Here is a 24,434-nt window from a genome sequence, read left to right on the forward strand (position 1 = left end):
AGTTCATAACTTCCCTTCAACTCATCCATGTCACCTAAAAGGTAAACCTGTTTCTCCATCACAGCTCTGATGATGAATCATCACATCTCCTGGTTTCATCTTCATGTTTCCCTCTCATCACATAACCAAACCGATATCATGACCAGCAGCTTTACAGCTGTGGCTCCAGCAAACATCAGCTGATACTAGAAATTAATATTAAATAAATTCTAACAACAGCTGATCAAGCTTAAACGTGCTGCTGCTGTTTAGCGCGACATCCGCTGGTTTCCTCTTTCGGCGCAAAGTGAGCGATAAACAAACAAGAGAGCCGATCAGCTGATCATTGATCAGTTTCATGATTGAAGTAGCAACAGGAGAGGGAGGGGGGAGAATGAAAGAAGAAGAGGCAGCTGTGCAGCAAAGACAGAATAAATCCAGCTTTGTGTCTTTTTCCATTGTAGCTGAATTACGGGACAAACTGTTCCTTTTCACCTCAATAAGAAACGCGTAATATTTTCTCTGAATACCAGACGGGACGGTTGGCAACTCTAATAACTTATGAACAAAATAAAGTTTAACATCAGTAACTTCATAGCACCCACCCAGCTGTATAGAAACTCCGTCATGCTAGCTAGCACGCAGTACGGAAAAAGTCAGAATAACGAAAATAAACTCCACCTAAACTTGGTTCATATCTGACCCAGATAGACTGCAGGTCATAACTTCTTACCTGAAGTTCAGTTCACACTTGGACCGGCGGCCGCCTCGGGTCTCTTTTCCTTCTGCGTCCCCTTTCCTTCATCCACCTGCTGCCTCCACCACTTGCTAATGTTACTGAATCTGTGGAAGCTCCGCGATAGCCACCACACGAAGTAACGAATAACGAGCCTATCTAAATCCCAGTAACGAGTAACGCGTTCCTGATTTTGGCATAATAACTAGTTACTGTGCTCGTTACCACAATAATAACGTAGTTACTGTAACGCGTTACTTAATAACGCGTTAGTCCCAACACTGGTCGTCAGCAAACTTCACAATGGTGTTGGAGCCATGGGTGGCCACACAGTCTGAAGTGTAGAGGGAGTAGAGCAGTGGCGAGAGGACACACCCCTGAGCTGCTCCTGTGCTGTTTCCATAATAATAATAGTGGAGTGTTAAACAGACTAACCACATGTGCCCCAGGAGTTAATATTAAAAGTCAAACTGCCATCTTATTTAAATGTCATGTACAGATTGTTTCATAAAGTGTGTGTCAGCAGGTTTGTTATAATAAACTTTTACAGAAACGTTTTCAGCCACAAGGCTTCAAGACGGGTTTAGTTAAAAGAAACCACAGAAGATGAGAGACAAATGGCTCGTCTATTGTGTTTCTTCTGCAGAAAATCTCTTTAAAGAACAGCTCCAGTTCTTTCTAAAAAAAAACAATAGCGACATGCCCATCTGTACTCTGAGAGGTTTATTTGTTGCTGTTATTATTCCTCCCTAAAGCAATTTCAGTGTAAGTGAAATCCACACTTCCCATTTTGTGCAAAAGCAGCATTCAGTTCAGCAGCAGGATAATGTGAGGCCCTGGCAGTTATACAGCTGTAGATTCATACAAGTCACATGTCTTTCAGTAATAAAGCCAGGACGACACACACACACACACACACACACACACACACACACACACTTCAAACAATGCTTTAAGGACATTTTGTATCGACTTGTGTTTCACAGCCACGTATCTGTGTGAGGCCCTGAAGTGATATATTAAGATGATTTTTGAGACCAGTGAACAAAAACACATATAAGATTTTTCATTTGTTGTATTTTGAGTTAAATCACATCTTAATTCCAAATTCAGCGCAGACACTAATTAAAACACATCTCTGGCTCCAGCCGTGCTGAAGCTCACTTCACTGGGAAGAAGCCAGTCTTCCCATCACGTCCATCCTGTGATCCAGCGTCGCGGTGATTAACTGTCAGATGTTAAACGAGCGCACTGACAGCAACACGTTATAAATGAAGACGCTTGTAAGCCGATGTTGGAGATGCCCATGACCATTCAACCTTTTCATATAACTCACAGAAGCGAGTGTGAGAGCTTCTTCTGAAATTAATGGAAGCAGCTTGTATGATCCATGTACAGCACAGTGACTGATGAATGAGCTCTGTGTGTATTTCTGTTAGAAAACTTCATTTCTACAGAAACACTGTGTTTGTGTGCAAAGTAAACATCTGCATTAGTTTTTATTATTAATATAATTAACAGCAAATATTTAATAACATTTTCATGCATGTCTTGATTAATAATGTTATTTGATGTGTTGTAGACACATTAAGTGTCTGTTTGTTCCAGCATCAGATCCTGTGCAGGTTTCCAGCTGACAGTGAATTCAGCACGTTTCCATAATAATAACTGGTCCCATTCATTCAGGCTGTAAACGACTGTGTATTTATGTCTTTAATGAAACTGCAACACAGTGACTGATTTTAATGGCATCATTATTCTCACTGAATACTCATTTTAAGCTCCAAATGCAGTTCATTGTATTTTTAATACTGTGACACTGACTGTGGAATATTTACATGACATTATTAACATTAACACCATATTACTCATCACTGTGTTCACTTATTTGTTTACTGGTTTTCAGTTAATGGAAACTGTCAGTTTTTTCTTTTTCTTCGTTTGTCTTTATTCTGTGAAGTGCTGTGTCATTATTCTGTCCTGCGAGTGCTTATTTCTCTCCAGAGGCTGATGTATTGATTCTTTGCTGTACAGTATATGGCTGTCACGGATGCCAACACCTGCCTTATTCCTCTGTGCAGCAGAATGAAACTGGGAATTATGTGTGGGAATAGATTTGATGGAATACTCAGTATAATTTACAGGAAATAATAAGTCATTGCACACAGGAAATGAGTCAGAGGGGCTCTGTGCACATTATTATTTGGCTCTCACTGACTGCACCCAGCACATGTAGCAAGTAGCAAATAATGGGGATTTTCATTTGGTTGATTTTGACCCGGACAATGTTTTATTCAGCGGAAAGGCACTCAATCTGGACTATTAATGCAACAAAGGTGAGACAAGATTTAAGGTTTTGACATCAGCACAAATACTTAAACAGGCATTACATTTTATTTCTATTTTATTATCATTATAATAACACATGGAGAAGTGTAATTTTACATTCATTCTACTTTTAGTACAGCCACGTTTCAGGAGTACGCTAAAGAGGATCAACAGATAATAAAGACATCAAAGGTTATGCTCCTGTCACATGTTCACGCCAACATGTGCAGCTATGTTTTCCATTCATGCAGTCTGCATGTAGATCAGGGCCTGGACTGGACAGTCAGACGCACTAGATGTGTTTGGAAATTCATTCCTGGAGTTTTATTGTGTTTTGAAGAAGTTTCAGAAGCAGAGACAAAAACATTTCAGTCTTTTTTATAAACAAACTGTTTGTCAATATGAATGGTTTTGGAAAATTCTGTAACAGACTGAATGATCTGTGTGGTTTGACTGGTTCAGTCGATGACGTCATCGTTTAACCGGTCAGAGTGGGCACGCTCAGTTTTGCGCAACTACTTTTAAATCCTTGTAGCTCTGCAACCACGTAAGCTAGTGCAATATTTTGTTTTGCATATGAAACTGGAGGAGTTGTACTTACATCTGATGCCATCAGCTTGTCCTCGGTCACGGTTTCCTTCCACATATAGCTTTGCAAAAATTGCATAAAAAGCACTTGCAGCAACAAAAACATAATATTCCAGAAACACGCTTTGCCGATCCGATCAGCTGTTTGTAACACTTCCTACGTCCATCAGCGTGAACTATCGCATGTCTGCAATGACCTGCCCGAAACCGGAAGTGACGTCATTTTCGCGGAAATGTAGTTTTTTACCATCAGGGCCTCATGAGCCTATACTGGTGTTTTTAAAAGTTATGTTTGACTTTATGACTTTCTGTGTCGTTTCTGGGATGCTGAGGACTCATATTGCACTGCTGGAAATAGTTTATTTTGATGCACATGCTGCTTTTTTATAATATTTATTTTCGTTTTTCCTGCAGTGTATAAAAATTGTTGTATTTCAAAAATAAAACTATGAAGACACTCAAAATAAATTTCCTGTGGTGGGAAACTATTTTGTGCAACTTTTTTGTATTTACAGTTTTGAGGGATAAGCCTCTTAAATTTCTCTAACTAGAAATATATGTTAAAAAAACAAAAACGATTTTCAATTTTTTTGGAGTTTATTGCACATTTTTGCAATTTATGTAATTACTATGCACTTAATGCAGACATATTATTAAAATTTAGGCTGTAATGGTTGTATTGATGTATAGCAACTTGAAATGCTCCCAAAAATGGCTCCACACCATGTAAACATATAATATAAGCTCTGGCAGACTTGGTTCTATGGTAGGTCTTAAAGGGTTAAGGGTTTGGCTGTTTCACTGTGTGATGGTTGTCAGTGTGGTGACCCACCAGGATCAGGTGCAACACCCTGTTGGGGTTTTTTAAAAAGCTGTTGTGTTGCAAGTTTAAGAATTGATCATGTCAAAAGAACAAAAACATTACCAGTTACATATGGCCTGCCCAGTATACGGCCAGTAAGACACTGGCCTGTTTTTCCTGTTAACGGTTACACTATTTAAAAATAAAAAAAAAAGTTTTATAAAAACTTTAGATTATGGTTTGGAGTCAAACGTGTTAATCTTTCTTCACAAACAACGTTTTCTTTTGTCCTTAAAACGAAAGGAACTTTTAGCCCGGTATTTATGTTAACAGCAGTTTTTATTTTAGAGCCACTTCGAGAGAAGATGGCACAGGGACAAGGCCGCGTGGAAACGCTTGCACAGCAGTAAAGTGATGGTCTTTTGTCCCTTTTGATGCTGAGGAAGTCTGCATGAGTTATAAGGCACAACATATATTTCTTTTAATCTATCAAAGATTAAACATTTAGTCATCCTGTAACGCAGAACGTTTGTTTCACTGTGTGGAGGAGCGCAGTCCTTGAAGGCTCTGAGTAGTGGGAAATAATGCCTCTTTGTTGGGGGGGGTCAGACAAACACAGAAGGAAAAAAAGCAGCTCTTTCAGCTGAATGCAGCATTTCAAATACCAAGGATGTAAAGGTCACACAGGAAAATAATTATTTTAAATAGCCCTAACTACCACTGGGCCTTTCATAAAGAGGCCATGCTGAGGAGAGCTGTGCTTTAGGCTTGTTCAGATGTAGCTGTGACGGCAGCAAACTCATGTTTACCACATTGCACATAATCAGCTCGCATTTTTGTAGTTCACTTTGTTGCCAGGGAACTGTTGAAGTCTCAGCAACATGCTTTGGATGACGCACTTATTTTGTGACAAGTAGCGGCAGTGCACATTCATAAGCCGTCCAAGGTTTGTCTGCCTTGTTGGTGCAAACAAATCACGCTGAGGGTTTGGAGGCTCGTCAGCGGCGCTCTCACATGGTAGAAATATACTGTTCAGCCACAGCATCACGGAGGCCAGGCAGGATAATGCAGGCATGACAGCAGTGACTTCACATCATATATGTGCTGATGGGTTAGCCATTTATAGGACTTCTAGATTCACACAAACACACAGCTGATACAACTGGAATATGAATACACCCTTTACACTGGGGGTATTCTTCCACACCTGTGACACAGCTTATGAGCGATGTGAGAGATTTATGTTACCACCACGTGCTGCAACCTTTTTTACTGTGAATCCTGTGAGAGTCAGTCCTGCTGCTACTACTGCTATTAGCAGGGTCACAGTGTGCAACACACCAAGATCAGCTACGATGGCTGTGGCTAACGACACAAACACAAAGCTGGCTGGAGCTGAAGTCCCACAGCATTTATACCAGCAGGTTCCTGAGGTCCACTGACCATCTCAGCCCCACAACAGCCCACAGGTTGTTTTAGTTTTAGCCTGTGTTTACTGTGGCAGAAAAAGTATTTTAACACAGCAGAGAACGGGAGCGTTTACTCTCATTCAAAGTAAAACCTGCTCAGCTCCGTGTCACGTGTCAGCGTTCCTAAATGTCCTTTCAGGAATATTTCCCTGGGTTTCTCTTGGACAGCTAGCTGTGTCTCTGCTCCTGCTCTGTGTCTGCCGTCTGCACGGCTCGGCTCTTTTTTCACTGCAGTTTGCATGAATGTGGTCGCCCATCGGCGTGAAATGACTGGTTTTCATACAGAATTAGTCCACGGAGTAATCCGCCGTCGCATTTAGCTTTTTGAGCTCTTATTGCTACAGGGCAAGTTAGTCTCTCGCCTGCACGCTGGTGCGTGTGGATGAATATGCTGGGTGATTAGGTCAGCTGGCAAGTTTTTTTTCCAAGTTCTGTGTTTACTTAAAGTCAGACTCGACACAGAAATGACTCGTGTCAAATATCATTTGTAGCAGCGTCACTCTTCTTGTTTCCCCGTACAGTATATCTGCAGTGATGAAACATGGATTCACTGCAGCCGCTCATATATGAAACACAGCAGGTGAAATAAACTAGAATAATCATTTAATGCCACATGTCTGAACCATGAACCAATCACTGCTCGTGTTTATTGTCTCACTGACATGCAAAGATGTTTTTCTCTGCAAGTAAAGTGAGAAAGCACTGGCCTGCACTGGCCTGCACTGGCCTGGCCTGCAGGTAAAGCACAGCGCAGTGAACGCTGTTGCCGTCCCTGCTGTTCTTGATATTTTGGCTTTTGATCAGATTGAGCCAAATGATGTGCACATGTTACACGGCTCATGATTAGATTAGAGATTTATGCAGAGACGATAACGAGTTTAAAGATGAGAAATGTGTTCTGTACAATAGCTAATATCACTGTAATTGCAGGATTTACTACAAAAGAGCCCGATGCTGTTACAAAGCCATTATGGGAACAACATTGGTGTTGCCTCAGGTCGGGCGTTACCATGCCTCTTTGATCGCCAACTTTAACCATAAATTAAGGAAATGAAATCTTTATTTCTAAGGGATATGATAAATCCCTGTACTTGCTAGTTCAAGCAGCTTCCCCTGCTGATAGGCTCTGTGTTATTTTCTTTTATGAATTCATTATTCCACACAAACTGGCAGCAGCTCAGATTAACATGATTATCATAATGAACATTGCAGCTGAAATTCCCCCCTAGAAGCCTCTCATTTTACATTAAATAGTGGTATTAGTTTGGCCCAGCTGGTTTCTCCTCATTCACTTCTCAAAGTAGGAAAATAGCACCATGATTTTTAATTAACGTGTATAAAAAACCCTCATATATCCAGTTTCTTCTGTGTATGCAAATGAAGGCTGTAGACGAGCTATTCCAGCCGTCACAGGGTAACACAGAGTGACAAACACCTCTGACCTCGTCAGATTCACTCATTAACCTAACACGCATGCCTGTGGACGGCGGGAGGAACCCACGCAGAACATGTGAACTCACAGAGATCGGGTCAGGCCAGGATTCAAACCAGCAACCCTTTGGTTGTGAGGTGGCAGCATTAACTCTACTGTGAATGATTTTTAATACGCCTGAGGCTGTTTGGGTTTGTTTTAAAGGGAAATCGATTAATTCCAACATGTCAGCGTTTGTATTGTTACCGTGCTGACATTAACGCTCATTATGGGCGTTCCCAAGATGAGTGTGTGAACCCGGTCTTTTTCCAGGCTGGACTGATTGTGCAGGAGACATGTTTTATGACCAAGAAGTGGGTGCACACGTCTGACACATACAGGGTCAAATATGTGGCAGCTTGCACATCCCAACCCCCTCGTGTCCGCATGGAGAGGTGCAACAGTGCAGCAGCTCGGTGCATTAATGGAAACACAAACAGAGGAGGAGGATTAAGCCACACAGGAGCATTCATGAAGGATCACTGCGAGCTGCTAGATGCTGATATGTTAACCGGGGAAACGCACCACTGAGCATCTGTTTAGCCTTTAAAAACATCGGAGCATCTTTTGTGTGACTGTAGAGAGTATTTCTAAAAATATACATGAAGGAGGTGTGGATGCAAATATAATCGTATTAGCCAAATACTCGCGATGTTTATGTTATTTTTTTCCCCAGATTTGGAATCTTTACATCTCCAATAAATAAACAAAAGTATGACAAACTAGGGCTGCTCGATTATGGCAAAAATGATAATCACGATTATTTTCACTGAAATTGAGATCGCGATTATTTGACGATATTTATTTAACCCTTTAAGACCTACTATAGAACCAAGTCCGCCAGAGCTTATATTATTTTTTTACATGTTGTAGTGCCATTTGTGGGAGCATTTCAAGTTGCTAAATAACTGTTATAGCCCATATTTTAATAATATGTATGCATTAAGTCCATAGTAACTACATTAATTGCAAAAAAGTGCAATAAACTACAAAAAAATTGAAAATCATTTTTGTTTTGTTTTTTTTTACATATATTTCTACTTGGAGAAATTTAAGAGGCTTATCCTTCAAAACTTTAAATACAAAAAAGTTGCAAAAAATAGTTTACAACAACAGGAAATTTATTTTGAGTGTCTTCATAGTTTTATTTTGGAGATACAGCAATTTTTATATACTGCAGGTAAAACAAAAAAAACAATCCTATGATGCAAATTTGCAAAGAAAACAGCAGGTGCATCAAAATAAACTATTTCCAGCAGTGCAATTCGAGTTCTAAGCATCCCAGCAACTATTCAGAAAAGTCAAACATGACCAGTATAGGTTTTTAAGGTCTACAAGTAAAAAACTACATTTCCGCGAAAATGACGTCACTTCCGGTTTCGGCCAGGAAATGGCGGACATGAGATAGTTCGTGTTGATGTCTGTTTCACTGTGGGAAGTGTTACAAACAGCTGATCGGATCGGCAAAGCGTGTTTCTGGAATATTATGTTTTTGTTCCTGCAAGCGCTTTTTATGCAATTTTTGCAAAGCTATATGTGGAAGGAAACCGTGACCGAGGACAAGCTGATGGCATCAGATGTAAGTACAACTCCTCCGGTTTCATATGCAAAACAAATTATTGCGCTAGCTTACGCGGTTCCGGTTCTACAGGGATTTAAAAGTAGTTACACAACACGGAGCGTGCTGCTCTGACCGGCTTTAAAGGGTTAAAAATGACTTTAAAAAATAATATAACATAGTGTGCAACACCACTGAAGTTTTTTTTTACCTGTCTTTTCAACCAACGCCAGTCACTCTCCTCTCCAAATAACTCCTGCTTAGCTTTCCGAGCTTCCCTCGGGTCCTCTTAATCAGCGGTCTCCAACCTTTTTTGCGCCACGACCGGTTTATGCCCGACAATATTTTCACGGACCGGCCTTTAAGGTGTCGCGGATAAACGAGGGAGGGGCTAATAATCGGCTCACTCATTTTTAATGATCGTTGAAAGCCCAGATCGTAATCGTGATTAAAATTCGATTAATTGAGCAGCCCTATGACAAACTATTTTCAAAGAGATTTAACCTCAATAACAACACTCAGTTCCCACCAGCTGAGCGAAGAATAACCAGGAGGAGGCATCAGTCTCAGTGTCTCAGTCTCTATACTGACAAAAGCTTTAGTCATTCTTTAATAATGCGAATAATCTAAGCTCAGTCCAGAACGCAACAGCAATGTGTCTGATGCCATCGGTGACTTTAAGTAATCTGATTACATGTATCTTTTCCATGTAATTTAGTTACACGAGTACGATGTAAAACACTACATTTAGTGGAATGTGGTCAAATGAAATTTGCTTAATTGGCACATATTCAGTTTAAACCGAGCAAATCTCCTTAATAAATATTTCAGTTACATTTTTACTGTGTTCATGAGGGCAAAGAATCATTCTGAGTGTAACTTGCTGTTACAGTCTGATGCCCCTCGCACTGTGTTGGAAGCAGGCCTGAGCTGCTGTTGCTGATGAATGGCTCAGATATGGGCGTTTGTAACCTGATGCAGGTCACCTGGGTGTTCCACACTTACAACGCGGACCCAGAGGAGCTGTGAGTGTCTCTACCATGTAGAGTGATATCGGCCCTCTTTAAAGTTTCTGCTTTTTAGTTTATTTTCAAGAAATTATCTTTTAAATCAGCCTCTTGTCGTGTTCTTTGAGCCAGTCTGTGGCGAGGGTGATGCACCTTTGCAGGGTTCGTTTTGCATCTAACAGAATAAGGAGAATGGTTTTTCTCTTGTTGTTCTTTGAACAGTTGTTCTTTCACTGTCACGTCTGATGTTCTCATTGCTGAAGATCTTTGGTCTCAGAGAAAAGTCTGATCTCTGCTGTCGCACCATTTCCCTCCTGTACAGGTCATTTTGCCTGATGGTGGCCACGTTTCCTAGACTCAACCATCTGGACCATGACTGGAACTCCATGCAGCAGCGACTAGTCACGACCTCTAACCTGGTTCCAAAGCTCTCATCAAGTTCCCATCCACATTATTTAGTTTCACACTACGTCTAAAGCCAAAAGTCACGAGAAGTGAACAGATGGAAAATTCTGTCAATGAGAATAAATTTAACAGATGAAAAATTTGAGCTATTTATTTTTCCAAGGTTGAAATTTTGAAAAATGTTTTTCTTTTGGCTAAAAATCATTTTTATCTTTTTAAGTTACAGAGTTACAGAATATTATACACACACACACACACACACACACACACACACACACACACACACACACACACACACACACACACACACACATATATAAATAAAATATACGAAGGGGATAAATAGAATAAATAGGAATAAAAAATAAAAATACAAGTGAATTGCACATTTCAAGTATTGAGTCTATTGCACTGTTGACTATTAACAAAAGTATTGCACAAAAGGTATTGCACAGTGAGGTGAAGAGGCACTACAGCTTAGTTGTTCCCTCCTTTGTCCTCCTGTTTCCCCTCCCTCTCCCCTCCAGAGAGGAGTTAAACAGTCTGATGGCGTGTGGGACAAAGGAGTTTTTAAGTCTGTTAGTTCTTGTCTTTGGGAGAAGCAACCTGTCACTGAACAGACTCTTCTGGTTGTTAATGGCCGTGTGCAGAGGATGCCCAGCATTGTCCATAATGTCCAGCAGTTTCTTTAGTGTCCTTTTCTCTGCCACTGTCACCAGAGTGTCCAGCTTCATGCTGACCACAGATCTGTTATCTGTTCATTATTAGTAGTATGTGTCTTTACATATAATAACACAGGCAGCTGTTTAGTGCGCAGTGGTTTCATTTTAAATGAACTACTTTGCGTTGGGATTGAATTTTGCTCTTTTCTGGTCATATTTTTCTAAAATCACACAGGTGAGCTTATAGGCCTGTAACACCTGAACCTCTAACAGCTTAGACAGAATAAACAATACAGTTGGTGTCTTTGGCTGAGACCCCGATGGATCTGTAATGCTGACCAGTGAAAATGATCACATTTCTTTCCACCTCTCACTAGTTGCCTGAAAAAATGCATTGATGATTTTGCCAGATCAGACGTTTTTGTGGTGAATAAATGTGGTATTTAAAGCGATTTGTCCCAGAGATGATACAAACCTGTGGCCAGTCGCTCAGCTCTGCAGTCGCTCTATAAAAACCTGTGAGAAGCTCAGACGTGAACCTTTCTTTCCTGGAAGCAGGTCTTAGTGGGTGTGTTAATGTCAGTAAGGGGGCTCGTGCTGATTTGCACCTTTGTGGCTTATTGGGACACTAACTGGAAATCAATCAGTGATATGAATTATACTTTAACGTTAAATATCTGCTCTGAAAGAAGTGTGTGGCAGCAGGTATGGCCCCGCTCACAGTAACACAGCTGCACGCTTTAATCTTTATCACACAATTTTTATTTGTATTTATTTTTGGCATCTGACTGGGGTGCACATTTCCTCTGTTTAAGGTTTTATGTTTGTCAGACGCTCATTCCAGCTGACATTATTTTATACAGATTAATATGGCTAATAATTTTTAATCTTGTGCTTTATTCTGTGGATCTCACTCTTCAGTTCGACCCTTTAGACACTTAGTTTGGTGATTTCAAAGACGATGTCAGGCGCTTAAAGAGACGGTCTTCATTTCTAATAATCTACAGTGAACATATATGATGAAGCCTAATCCTCTACTGTATATTCCACTCCAAGCGATCATCCAGTGTAGTACAGTAGGCTGCCAATCCACAAAGGAGTTGTGGCACCTCAGCCATTGAGAGACCATCTGTGTTCCCCTGTATGACAGCTCAGAGCCGCTGAATATTCATGCACCATCCCTCCGCTTATCGCATTAGATTAGAACCCATGCGGCGAGAAAGGAAAGGCAGAGGAGGACAACACTGATATGTTGTCAGAGACCCTTACAGCTGTGTGTTAAATAGCAAATTAGCCAAATGGACACTGGAGCAGCGAGTCCCTCTCTCTGCGTGTGTCCTGAAGCGTTTCCACTCAAAGCTTTACTTCACATTTAACGCCCAACAGAAGGAGATGTGTTTGAGGTGAGAGTGTGTTGTTTCCAAATGCACGAGGTGTACATGCATTTTATATTTCTCAGTACATAACTAGAATGCACAAAACCCCTAGCAGTGTTTTAAACATGAAGAGTTACAGATTCAAGATCCGTCTTGTAGAGAGGAAGTTAGGTTTCAGATCCATGAAGCCTCTGACAGCTGAATCTGAAGGACTCGTGTTCCAAACACATTCTGGGTCCCAGCTGACACGGCTGCTGTTCATGTGAAATATAAACTCTCAGAGACAAGGTCACATAGAGCTGACTTACCTAAATGTGGCATAAAGAGTGGGAATCATCAGCGCTTGAAGGGCTTAAAGCCAAGACACATTCATTAAAGAACATCGCTCGTCACCATTTCAAGGTAATAAAATCCTTGGAGAAGAAACGAACATGTCCACATGTTCCCTGTGTGAATCTGCAGGGCTCTTTCCTTGGAACAACCACATTAATTGCTGCATTCGTAACTTTACAGGATGACAGGTGACAGATAATCATCCGGTCAGCGCGGTCCGAGTGTGCCGGGATGGGGGACTCTGGGGATTGTTACAGATCTCATCACATGCACGATAAATCTTCCCATTAAGTGCCTGCAACAGCACACTGGTAATTGATATCAATGTAGTTAAGGTGGTGCTGTGACACATTTACTGTGCCGGTGTATTGGTCAGCTGTGTTTTATGTGCTCTGGTGGCTGCTGCGTGAACGAGGGTCACCTACGGGCCTCGTGAATCCTTAAACAGCTGCTCCGTGCCGTTTGGCTGGCTGACGGCGAGAGTCGGGCCGTTTGTTATAGGACGTCACCGATGTGTCTGCAAAGCAGTGTGGCGAACATCTGTTGTGTGTAAAGAACAATGCTGTGAAGTGCAAACACATTTGCATATGTATAGGTTCCTCGTCCTCCTGTGAACGAGGTCTTGGAGTATCAGCATTTTGGGGAGACGCAGGAAAAAACACCCAGTAAAAGTGATTACGTGCAAGAAATGCAAATGATTACAATGAAATATGCTGTTTTAATTAACTGTGGCCTTTTTGTCTCCACTGTAAATGATTTTCCTTATGCTTAAAGTTCATTTAGTAAGCATGAATTAATAATGTTAAAATAAATGTTGGTCTTTTTGTTCTCGCTGCTTTAGGTGCACGAGAGGTGGTGATCAGATGTCCCCTGAATCACATGCAGTGTACCGGGACAAAAAAATGCATCCACTTCAACAAACTGTGTAACGGAGCTCGAGATTGTGACGACGGCTACGATGAAGGAGTTCACTGTCGAGGTAAGAGTTAACGGTGTTTTCACATTCCCTTTGCCTTGGGTTTGAGAATACATAAATTAATAAGTATCCTCATTATCGCGGTAATTAGTCAGATCACACTCATCATATTGGGATTATTAAGATTGTGGAATTTACTTTACCCGTTGAGTCAGTATTGGATTTGTATAATAGCTGCGGAAAATGCTTCACTTTTATTTCGTGCTAATTTGCTTTGCATTAGAGATTAATTATTTAAACTACGGCCATTTAAATGTGCTTTTCCTCCATTATGGAAGTTTGAGGATAATTTTCACATTCAAACCGATGTGCACTGTTAAACCCATAAGTTTTAACTGCAGACGTGAATGTGTGAAACAGTGCTTCGAGCTGGCACGTTGGAACTTTTTGGGTGAAACTCTGCGCCAAGGTGACTTTCTATCATCCACGCTGTCAGAGCAGGCAAGAGAAACAGCGGGACGGTAACACCAGGTGTTGTGTTGTACACAAGTTTTTTGTTGTTGCTCACTTTCTTAGCAAGAGGACCAAGCTGCTATGGACACCTGGCTTCTGTGATAAGGCAGCATTTGCCTCATGATTGGTGCAGTCTTGGCACAACAGTAGCTGCTGTCTGGCTGAAAACACCACCTTTTCTGACCTGTAAGACAGTCAGAGTCATGCTGGGCTTTGTCTCTGTGTGAGTGCTCGGTGCAAGGAAGTGGTAGCTTCTGACTCTGAGCTGTGAAGACTGAAAATGTCTTGTTGTTGGCACGAGGCACAAAACTCTACGCTCACACTAAACAGTAATTGTGTTGTTTTTGAAATTAAGCCCTTTTTAGCCCTCTGTACTTCAGCATAATTATGCTAGAATTATTTTTCCAGAAATAAGAGGAAATGGGAAAAACACTGTAAACACCTAAAGCTACTGATAAGTTGCTGTTATAAGATAATTTTAATCTGCAGACACAAAAGCTCTTTCAAGCTATATATGAGCAGGATTTGTAAATTAAATTTTCATCATCTTCCTCTTCCCTCACTCCTAACCTGTGCCAGCAGATGGCCCCGCCCCTCCCTGAGCCTGGTTCTGCTGGAGGTTTCTTCCTGTTAAAAGGGAGTTTTTCCTTCCCACTGTCGCCAAAGTGCTTGCCCATAGGGGGTCATATGATTGTTGGGTTTGTCTCTGTATGTATTATTGTAGGGTCTACCTTACAATATAAAGCACCTCAAGGTGACTGTTATGATTTGGTGCTGTATAAATAAAATTGAATTAAACTGAATTCTCCTTCCTCACCTCCACCGTATCCTCTTCCTCCTCACCTGAAATCTCGTCTCCTGAACTGAAGTCGGGAGTGTCCATAAGCATTCAGTTCAGTTTTATTTATATGGCATCAAATCACAAAAGTCGCCTCAAGAAGCTTCATTTAATCATACTGTAAAGACCCTACAGTGATAAAGAGAAAACCCCAACAATCAGACGACCCCTATGGGAAAGCACTTGGAGACAGTGGGAAGGAAAAACTCCCTTTTAACAGGAAGAAACTTCCAGCAGCCATCTGCTGCCACCGGTTGTAGCTCCTGATATTGTGGCAGTTAGTTGTTGTCACCACATTAGACAGGTAACCCTCCCACCTCTGAACAGCTGCTGTAATGTTAGCTATAAGAGCTGGTTATAAGCTAATGTTATGCTAGCTTCTGTCTCTTTATACATGTCGTACAAACGGCTAAACCTGTCATCTTTAAGGTGGAACCTAACATTAAAGCTTAAATTTTCATGCTAGGATAAGACTTTGTTTGGACTTGAAAACAAAAGTACGATCCAGCTGTAACAGCACAGCTCGCTGCTCTGGCTTGTGTTTCTGAGCTACACAATGCTATTAAGGGATGACACGTTATTACCGATTATCTGCACAGCAAACTAAAACGAGGGGTCTGAAACCCCTGGTCTGATACTGTTTTGTTGTGTGTGTGTGTGTGTGTGTGTGTGTGTGTGTGTGTGTGTGTGTGTGTGTGTGTGTGTGTGTGTGTGTGTGTCATGTCAGACTTAATGAAAATGCAAAAGGCCACCTGGGAGATATGCTCAAGTCAGCACTAGCAGCGCGCAGAGGGACGGTTTTGCAGGCTCAGGTATCTCCTGCCATACTGGTGCTAAAGTGTGTCAACAAGTGCAGAAAAATAGCAGTTAATCCATCGATGCTGGGAGGACAAGGTGATAAAAATCTATCAGCTGCTAAATCTTCTACTTGATTCTACGACTGTGCGTAGTGTGTTTAAGGAGTAGTGGATGAGCAGGCTGTGTGGTCGGTTTGACTTTCCTGCATTTTGAACAAAGCTTTAAACCTTTTTTTAACTCTGTACAGAACAAAGAGTAACTACAAAGTACTTTTAAACATTCAGCTTTTCTGCCAATTAAAAAAAGATACAAAGCATTGAAAGTATCAGTCACACAGACGTGTTATGGGGTCCTGATTCATTAACTCCATGTATCTCCTACAGTAAGCAGTCCCTGTAATATTCTTAGACTGGTCTTTTCTGGCTCATTTCAAATCTAATTAGCCTTTATGTCCATTTTCCAAATTATTATTTATCTTAACTTTTAAGGGCTTCAGTAAAGACTTCTATATATATGAAGGAGCCCCTGCATGTTATTTTATTTTGTGTATTACACAAGTCATTATGTGGTTTTACAGATCATTGTTTCAAGGCCTCCTACGGACACTTAAAAAACATTATTTTTTCCTATAGCTAAAAATGCAGGATACATGAAGTGGCAATGCACCCAGAAGCACGGAAACACACTCTTTCATGCAGTGGCTTAATTTGAATGTACTACTTTGCATTTCAAGTTTCTGAACAGTGTGTTGGAGTCAGGATGTCAGGGATTTTAAACCCCACTCCCACTGTGTTTTTCATGTCTCACAATTTCTCTCTGACATTAATGAGAACATTTTATTAGCCTGCTTTCACCATCAACACAACAGATGGCAAACAGGTGAAGCGTGTTTAGGAATCTTATACAGCACATGTGAATGTTTCTGTGTAGCTCATCAGAACTACCCACGATGCACCTGGATTTACTAGTGTTTCAGTTATGAGCACAGATGGGCAGTAACGCCAGAAGATGTGTTTGAGGTGTGAGTTAATGAGTTAACAAGTAATCGGATTACCTAGTACTGTAATCTGATTACTTTTTTCAACTTGTAAAGTAAGGGATTACTATTCCCGGGCAAACCCCACTCCTGCTAAACAGGTGATTTAAGAGACACTGAATCTTTGATTTTATTTATTTTTTACTGTGTTTTACTTGAATCTATAAGTAAACACACACACACATAAATTATTTTATGTGCTGGAATATGCAGGAAATAGGTTTACATCTTAAACACATTTCTTCCAGTCAGAGACAGTTGCATGTAATTAAATTTTCGTTCGATGCATGAAGTTAAAAGATGAAAACTAATAAAACAATTTTTAAAAAATAGACTTTTTCATTTGATTTAATTTTATATGATTGATTATGCAGAAAAACAGCTGAAAGGTCTGTTGCTTTATTACATATTCAGGTTGTGTATCATGTTTTTAAAAGTAATAAAGTAGCTAATTACTTTTGAAAATAAGTAATCAGTAAAGTAACAGGATTACTTTCTGGGAGAAGTAATCAGTAATTAGTAACTAATTACCATTTTCAAGTAACTTGACCGACACTGCTTATGAGTTAACAGGTAACTTGATGATACAAAATCAGCAAATATGATGAAACATGATGCTTGTTTGTTATTGTTGTCTTGAGTTATCCATGTTTAACATTAAATGAATCGCTACAAAAATAAAATTACATAAAAAAATTTATATTTTTATATAAAACAAAATGATTTGCTTATTGCTACAAATTCTACATTAAACCTTATTAACACATTACCTTACACGTGACAAATCCCAGGGTCGAGACCAGCCGGAGACACAAACCTCAGGGGTCACAACCTTCAGTATTCCCGGTACTAACTCGGATAAACGGGAAGCTCGTGTCAGGAAAAGCATGCGCTGTAAAATCGAACATGCTGATTCATCCACTGTGGTGACCTCTTCAAAAGTGAGCGAGCAGCTGAAAGGAGCTTTTCTTCAAATTAAGCTGTTTTAGTGTTTCTCCTCTGATGTTATGCTGCACATCATTTATCAGTGAACATGTTTCGTGGCATCTTTGTGTTGTAACTTCCTTCAGAAGGCACTATCTGATAGTTTGTGTAAGAGCGTGTGATCGGACTACAAACACTTCACCTCTTAATGCAGCCGTGCTGTCGGCTGCTTTGAATACATCCTGGCCTCAAGGAATAAAAAGAACGATTCTTTCTCAGTGAATAAATCAGTCCTGCATGAAAAATACATCGATTTATTAAATAATTAATGCATTCATTATTTTTCACATTTCCTTCTGTCTTTTCCTTTTTTAAAACACCCGACTCATCGGCAAGCAGGAGAAATTGAGGTCACCAAAGAGAAGTTTTAGGCAGCCAGCTGTGTTTCTTAAAACTTTTTTCCCCTGCCTTTCCTGCCCACCTCTTATGAATATACATGCCGACGTCCCGGGAGGCCTCGGTATGAAGGTGCCCATATGGAAAACCACCAAACTCTTTTAGCTCACCTTCAGGAAACCTGCTCATTCTTAATCGTATGCTCACGGTTGTGCCGTTAGTCTCTGAAGTCTCTGCTGTTTGCACTGAGGAAGACAAATGTCAGACTTAAATAAACAGAATTCAACTTGTGGCTTCATATGTTATCTTTAGAGCGGTCCCAGAAAGCGAACGCTCTCTTCTTTAAATGAATGTGGTGAAAAAGACAAAAGGCTTAAAGCCGAAGTAAAGTTCCATCCATTTATGTTTATGTTAAATATTATTATTCAGAAATGAAATCATGCTTAATATCACAGTGATTATTTTTGTCTTTGCCTGTTTCAAGCAGTTTAAGAGAAGCATCACTTTTAAACTCTTTGGTTGGTGCGTTTCATCTCGCAGGCAGATTTGACACTTGATGACACATTAACAGCAGCGTCATCAAAGATCATCGATAGACTGATGCCAGCTCAGTGCTGCCGCTGCTGTGTCGATGTCTACATAAAGTACAGTAACGTAACCAAAAAGTAACAGCCGGCGACCTTTTCCTCACGCTTTGTTTGCCATTCATCTCAACAGTTTGTTTATATTTTGAGTTCAAATTCTGAAATTGGTTTCAATTTGATTAGAAAGTCTTGTTTTGTCAGATTAATGCCTTCCTTAGCTATTGTCTGAGTTCTGAGGATGAGCTTTTTTTAAATTGGATGTTATCTTTTGTAGCTTATTGAGACAGCGTTGATCGATTGATCCATAGACTGAAACATTCTGAGAAATCAAACCCTCTGCCTAACAAAACTTTAATGTACATATTTTTCCCATCAAGACAAAATCAGCTGAAGGTTTAATGACTCAGACACAGGTGACCAAAAATAATCATATGAACACGGACGCAGAGTAATGGGATCGATTTCAGTGTTTGCCCATCATGTGCCCTTGGCTGTACACATCGTGAGCATACAATAAAACGGGATTTGCATACACGTAAATTGTGATGCAATACTCTCCAGTAAAATTAGATGCTAGGATGAGTTGTTATTATTCCCTCCTTCATGCAAAAGCAGCACAAAGCCTGAAGCAGTATTTTGTATATCGATTTAAAGTGGCAATGCATTTAACAGGTTAGCACTTTTACAGTAGGAGGGTTGTGGGTGCAGGATGTGTGGTGGGCTGGAGCCCTGCTGTGGGGAGTGTTTATGCTCTCTGGCAGTCCAAAGACATCTTATTCAGATTAACTGGGGATTCTAAAAGTGGGGATGCAAGTGAATGGTTGTCTGTCTCTCTGTATTGGCCACATGATGGACTGGCCACCTGTTCAGAGTGTACCTGGTATTTTGCCATATGACAGCTGGGATAGGCTCCAGCTCTGTGAACCCTGTGCAAGCTTGGTTGATAGCTATGAAATGCTAATCACTCTAATGATTGTATTACTGCTGTAAGCTAAGTCACAGCAAGTGGTTAGCTACAGTCTCAACAAATCCTCTGGTGGAAACCCGGAGCAGTCGGTAATAACAGACAATGGTCTCCCTTTGGAAGCTGTTGCTACATGGCAAACATTAGCATTAAAAGCTTTGATCTTCCCATTCTCATTTAGTCCTTTAGTCTCCAGCTGTCTCCAGCAGTAGGAAGCTGCTGTGATGCATTCTTGTATAGTTCTGAGTTTCATGGTTTCTTTCTGGGAGTTGATGCTGTGGATGACGGGCATTGTTTGCTTGTTCTTCTACACCTGCCACCATCTTGTGGTACAAATTAGTATTAGACAACAGTTCACTTGTTATAACGCAATATATCGCTATTTGTCCAGAGCTGCACAGGTTCCTTTACAATAAATGCTTTCAAATAATCTGAGCTGCTCTCAAAGAGATGTGCCTATAGGAGGACAGGCGGTTCCCGACGTCTTTTACTTCCACTGACATTTAAGCGACACATTAACAAGTACTTTGCTACATTTATCCCAGAGTAATCTCGACCCACACCATTACATTAATCATCAACAGCCTTATTTAGTAATAGCTCATCACTTGACATTTACAGCCAAATCGGTTCATTTGTTGATAACAAAGTGCGGCGCAGAAAAAATAGTCAGACGGAAAACAGGTCAATTTGAATATCAAAAACAGCACACAATAGATATAATTCATGCTTTGTTGAGATCCCGGTCTCAGTGGAGCCCTGTGAAACTAGCTCAGACAGCATAAGTCCCCCAATAACTTCATTCACATACTGAATACACATGCAGCAGTCAGGCCCTACTCTAATATAGTGTTCTGTTTAATCTGCCATGCATGTGCTGAATCTCTCATTGCCAGTGAAAGAGCTTCTTCAATCATTTCCCCCACTGCTGGCACACAGTGCTGCTTCTCACTCTTCCATATCATCCTTCTGTGGGCTCCGATTCTCAGCTTTGCCCCCACTAGGAAAGTTTGCCGGGTCTCAATTTCTCTCCTTTGTGCTAAGCCTATGTTCTCTTAGGGAAAGATCAGCGTTCTGTGTCATCTGTCTCATGTGTCATTCATAATGTGTAATGTGTAGTACAATATTTATATTGTGTAATTATCTCTATATGAATCTGCATTTGTTAAAATATGCAGATTTTAATCCTTCTGTTTCAGCGAGGCTTATGTATAAACTGCTGCATCAATCAAGACAACAGAATAACATTAAGCTTAATGCATTAGTGTAACTTCTCCCATGAAAAATGAACCCGTCCCCGATGGCTAACACACTGGGTGTGTATCTTTAACGTCACATCTCTCGCACAGATAAGCCAGGAGTGTTCCAGAATCTTTTATTTTGAAAGTTCTGAAGCTTCTCTATACGTTTCCTGCGTCGTTCTTCCTTCTCTCCTCACCTGCTGTGTGGAAGGTGATGCAGGTTCCATAAAAAGTAGACTGGGTGCTATTTTAACCAAAGAGCTGCTGCGAGGCTTCAGACGGCGCCTCCGGTGGAATCTCACACAACGTCTTGAGTGGGCGTGATCATATGTGGCGGTTGCCTCGGTGGTGAAAGGTGGGGTACAACCTGGACAGGTTACAGTCTATCGAGAAAGAAAATATTGTGTTAGTATCATGTTATTTATGTCATCTGCATTAAAATAAAAATTGTTATAGCGAGTTTTTAATTTTTTACCATCCTTAGATTCTGCTTTTGTCAAAAAACTTCAATAAAACTGCGGCGAGACCGAGAGGTTATAAGAAAATGTATTCAGATTACCTGAATAATCTGATCGTCTGCCATGACCCCTAATTGGCCTTGGCTAATGCCCCGCCCCTCCCTCAGCCTGGTTCTGCTGGAGGTTTCTTCCTGTTAAAAGGGAGTTTTTCCTTCCCACTGTCGCCAAAGTGCTGCTCATAGGGGGTCATATGAATGTTGGCGTTTCTCTGAATTATTGTAAGGTCCTTACCTTACAATATAAAGCACCTGCTATATAAATAAATCTTTATTGAACTGAACGACTGACAGCCTGCCTGTTACTGACAGTTTATAGTTAGACTTAATGTTTGACTGAGATCATCCAGAAAGCCAAAATACTGTCTTAAAAACAACAATAAGCAGTCTTTACAAAAGGTTTATTAAACGTATAAACCATTGTAATGAATACATGGGAGATATTTTAAAAACTGTAGTCTGTGGTAGGCTGAGGGTTAAGCTGGTGATTATTATTTCAAGCTGCTGTAATGTAATAACCTCAGCTGGAGCTAGTTATTGTTAATTTGTTGGAGAAACAACAGAAATAACTTATTGGCTGTCATGTCTGGCTACTGTGCTCGGTGCATGCTGGGTCCTGTGCTATTTTTGCTCACCAAAGAATGTTTCACGGAACAACAAAAAAGCCGCTCACTTGTGTTTGATGTTTGGCAAAGACAGATACATGAATTTGGTTATGTGTGTTGCTAAAAGAGCAACAGACTGATGAGTTTGATTTTTAGGAGGTTTGGGGAGGCAGTCGTGAGGTCCAGCAGCTCAAGAGATGTCAAAATCAAATCAAATCAAATCACTTTTTATTGTCACATCACATGTGCAGGCACACTGGCACAGCACATGCGAGTGAAATTCTTGTGTGCGAGCCCCACAAGCAACAGAGATGTGCAAACACAACAACACAAACGAGCAAAATACAAGAATGGCCAACCTGAAACTAATAAATATATGTACAATATATAATAGTGTATGCATTTCTGGATGTGTATACTAAATATTTTCCTACGTGTGTGTGTGTGTGTGTGTGTGTGTGTGTGTGTGTGTGTGTGTGTGTGTGTGTGTGTATACACATTTTTACAAATTAAATAGTAAAAAAATAAAATAATAATAATAATAATAATAATAAAATATATAAAATATACAGAGTTGAATATGTGCAAAACAAGTGGCATTTATATACAGTGTGGAGTGCATAATGTTGAATGTTGAATAATGTTGGTGATAAAAGATAGCGGTGAAGTGATTTCTCTCAATTTCTTCCTGGAGTGCTCAACACACTGCAGCTCGAGAGGATCCAATCAAATGGAGAAAGCACGACCAAATACAGCTATAAGGGGCAAACATAGAAAACTCCAGCAAATGCAGAAATGCTCTGCAAATACAGCAAACTCCATCAAATGTGATGCAGATGGGAAAAAACTTGAAATACAGAAACACAAGTCAAGCACAGAAACTCAAAAGTACATTTGAAACATGCTGCAAATGTAGAAATCACAGGCATATACAAAAGCGCTGTATATAACACAGATTACACTGTTTCCAAGGGCCAATTAAAAGTAATGGATACAGCTGACACCCACTAGTTCCCATGGTGAGTCATGAGGTTGCCAGGATGTACCATCCATTATTTGTGTCAGAAAATAGGATCAAATAATATTTACTTTTACAGTTTGCTTCGTTTAACTTTGTGTGCTGTGCTGTGCCATTTTACCCCTTTGCAAATGTGCATTTTGTGCACAGCTTTAATAACTTTATTGTTATTACACATGTATAAATACAGGGCAACGGAATACAGTTTGCATCTAATCAGAAGTGCAATAGGAGCAGATTATGTACAGATAAAGATAGTGTAAAAGGTGGGACTAGTTATGTACAGATTATGTACAAATAAGTGAAGTATGCAGATGTTTGTATTGCTATACACACAAAAATACAGATGTGCTACATATATACTAGTTGGTTGCACGAGGATATCAGCTCATGCAGTTAATTAAGAGACAGAACAACGTTCTTGGGATTGAATGCCTCTGCAGTCTCTCTGTTACTTAGACAAGCAAAATATGTTTTTATTACTATTTCCAGATAAGTGACACCTATAAATAAGACCTTTGAAATGTTAGAACCACAACTAACACTTTTATTATCCACGCTGAGAATATTTTTATAGACTTAAATTAGCCTTCAAATTATTATTAATATGATAATATCTAAATGCAGACTGAACCCTCTACATCAGGGGTGTCAAACTCAAATACACAGTGGGCCAAAATTCAAATCTGGAACAAAGTCGCGGGCTGACGTCAATAATTTATTGAAATATATTTATTCCTCCAGATATAAGAATGAATCTTTTCTTATGGACTCAAACACGTTTTGCTGAAAAACTGAATATGGAACAAGCAAAGCTTAATACTAAACAATTTATATATTAGCTGTATAAACCAGTAGGCCAGCTCTGATAGTCGTTTGGTATGGCTTCGTGGGCCAAATGTAATTAGGCTGCGGACCAAATTTGGCCCACGGGCCAGAGTTTGACGCCTATGCTCTACGTCCTCACTGACTGCCAATCCTCTCATCCTTTGTTTAAATCAGACCTGGGCTCCTTGCTTCTTCGGTTTCAGGTGAAGTTTGAATGATTTCAGGGTCAGGCTGCACCCAGACTTTAAGGTTCAGGCCTTACATCCCTGCTTCTGTCTGAAAATGAGGCATGTGGCAGAGATATATGGGCTCTGGTCTGTGGAAACAAATGACGTCAAATGATTTAAATTTGTAATAACTAATAAACATTGTTACAAATTGCTTTCAGTGGAGTGCAGATTTGATTGGACTGTGAGTGAACCTGTGCCCGTCTCAGTCTGTGTCCGTCGGCAGGAATCATCCTCTGAGCGTTACAGTGGCGAGGTGCGGATGCCTCTCCCGGCGCTCTGACAAGCTCTTTAATGCATTTGATTCCCAAATATATA

The 24,434-nt window shown here is 40.3% G+C and overlaps 1 protein-coding gene and 1 long non-coding RNA gene across 4 annotated transcripts in view; both read left to right on the forward strand.

The window, feature by feature from the left end:
* Positions 1–24,434, forward strand: part of lrp1bb (low density lipoprotein receptor-related protein 1Bb) — a 296,012-nt gene that overhangs the window by 88,047 nt on the left and 183,531 nt on the right. For all 3 annotated transcript variants that reach the window (XM_085384593.1, XM_085384594.1, XM_085384595.1), the window contains exon 3: positions 13,556–13,693. In XM_085384593.1, the coding sequence (XP_085240719.1) occupies positions 13,556–13,693 (138 nt within the window). The remainder of the gene's footprint in view (positions 1–13,555; positions 13,694–24,434) is intronic.
* Positions 8,149–10,473, forward strand: LOC146651658 (uncharacterized). The gene is made up of 3 exons (XR_014907910.1): positions 8,149–8,952; positions 9,824–9,956; positions 10,261–10,473. It is a non-coding gene; the product is annotated as an uncharacterized LOC146651658 (long non-coding RNA).

This window comes from Rhamphochromis longiceps, linkage group LG16 (genome assembly GCF_057381845.1).
Source record: "Rhamphochromis longiceps isolate RC_006_pf linkage group LG16, R_longiceps_female_GT1.1, whole genome shotgun sequence".
NCBI classification, from domain to species: Eukaryota; Metazoa; Chordata; class Actinopteri; order Cichliformes; family Cichlidae; genus Rhamphochromis; species Rhamphochromis longiceps.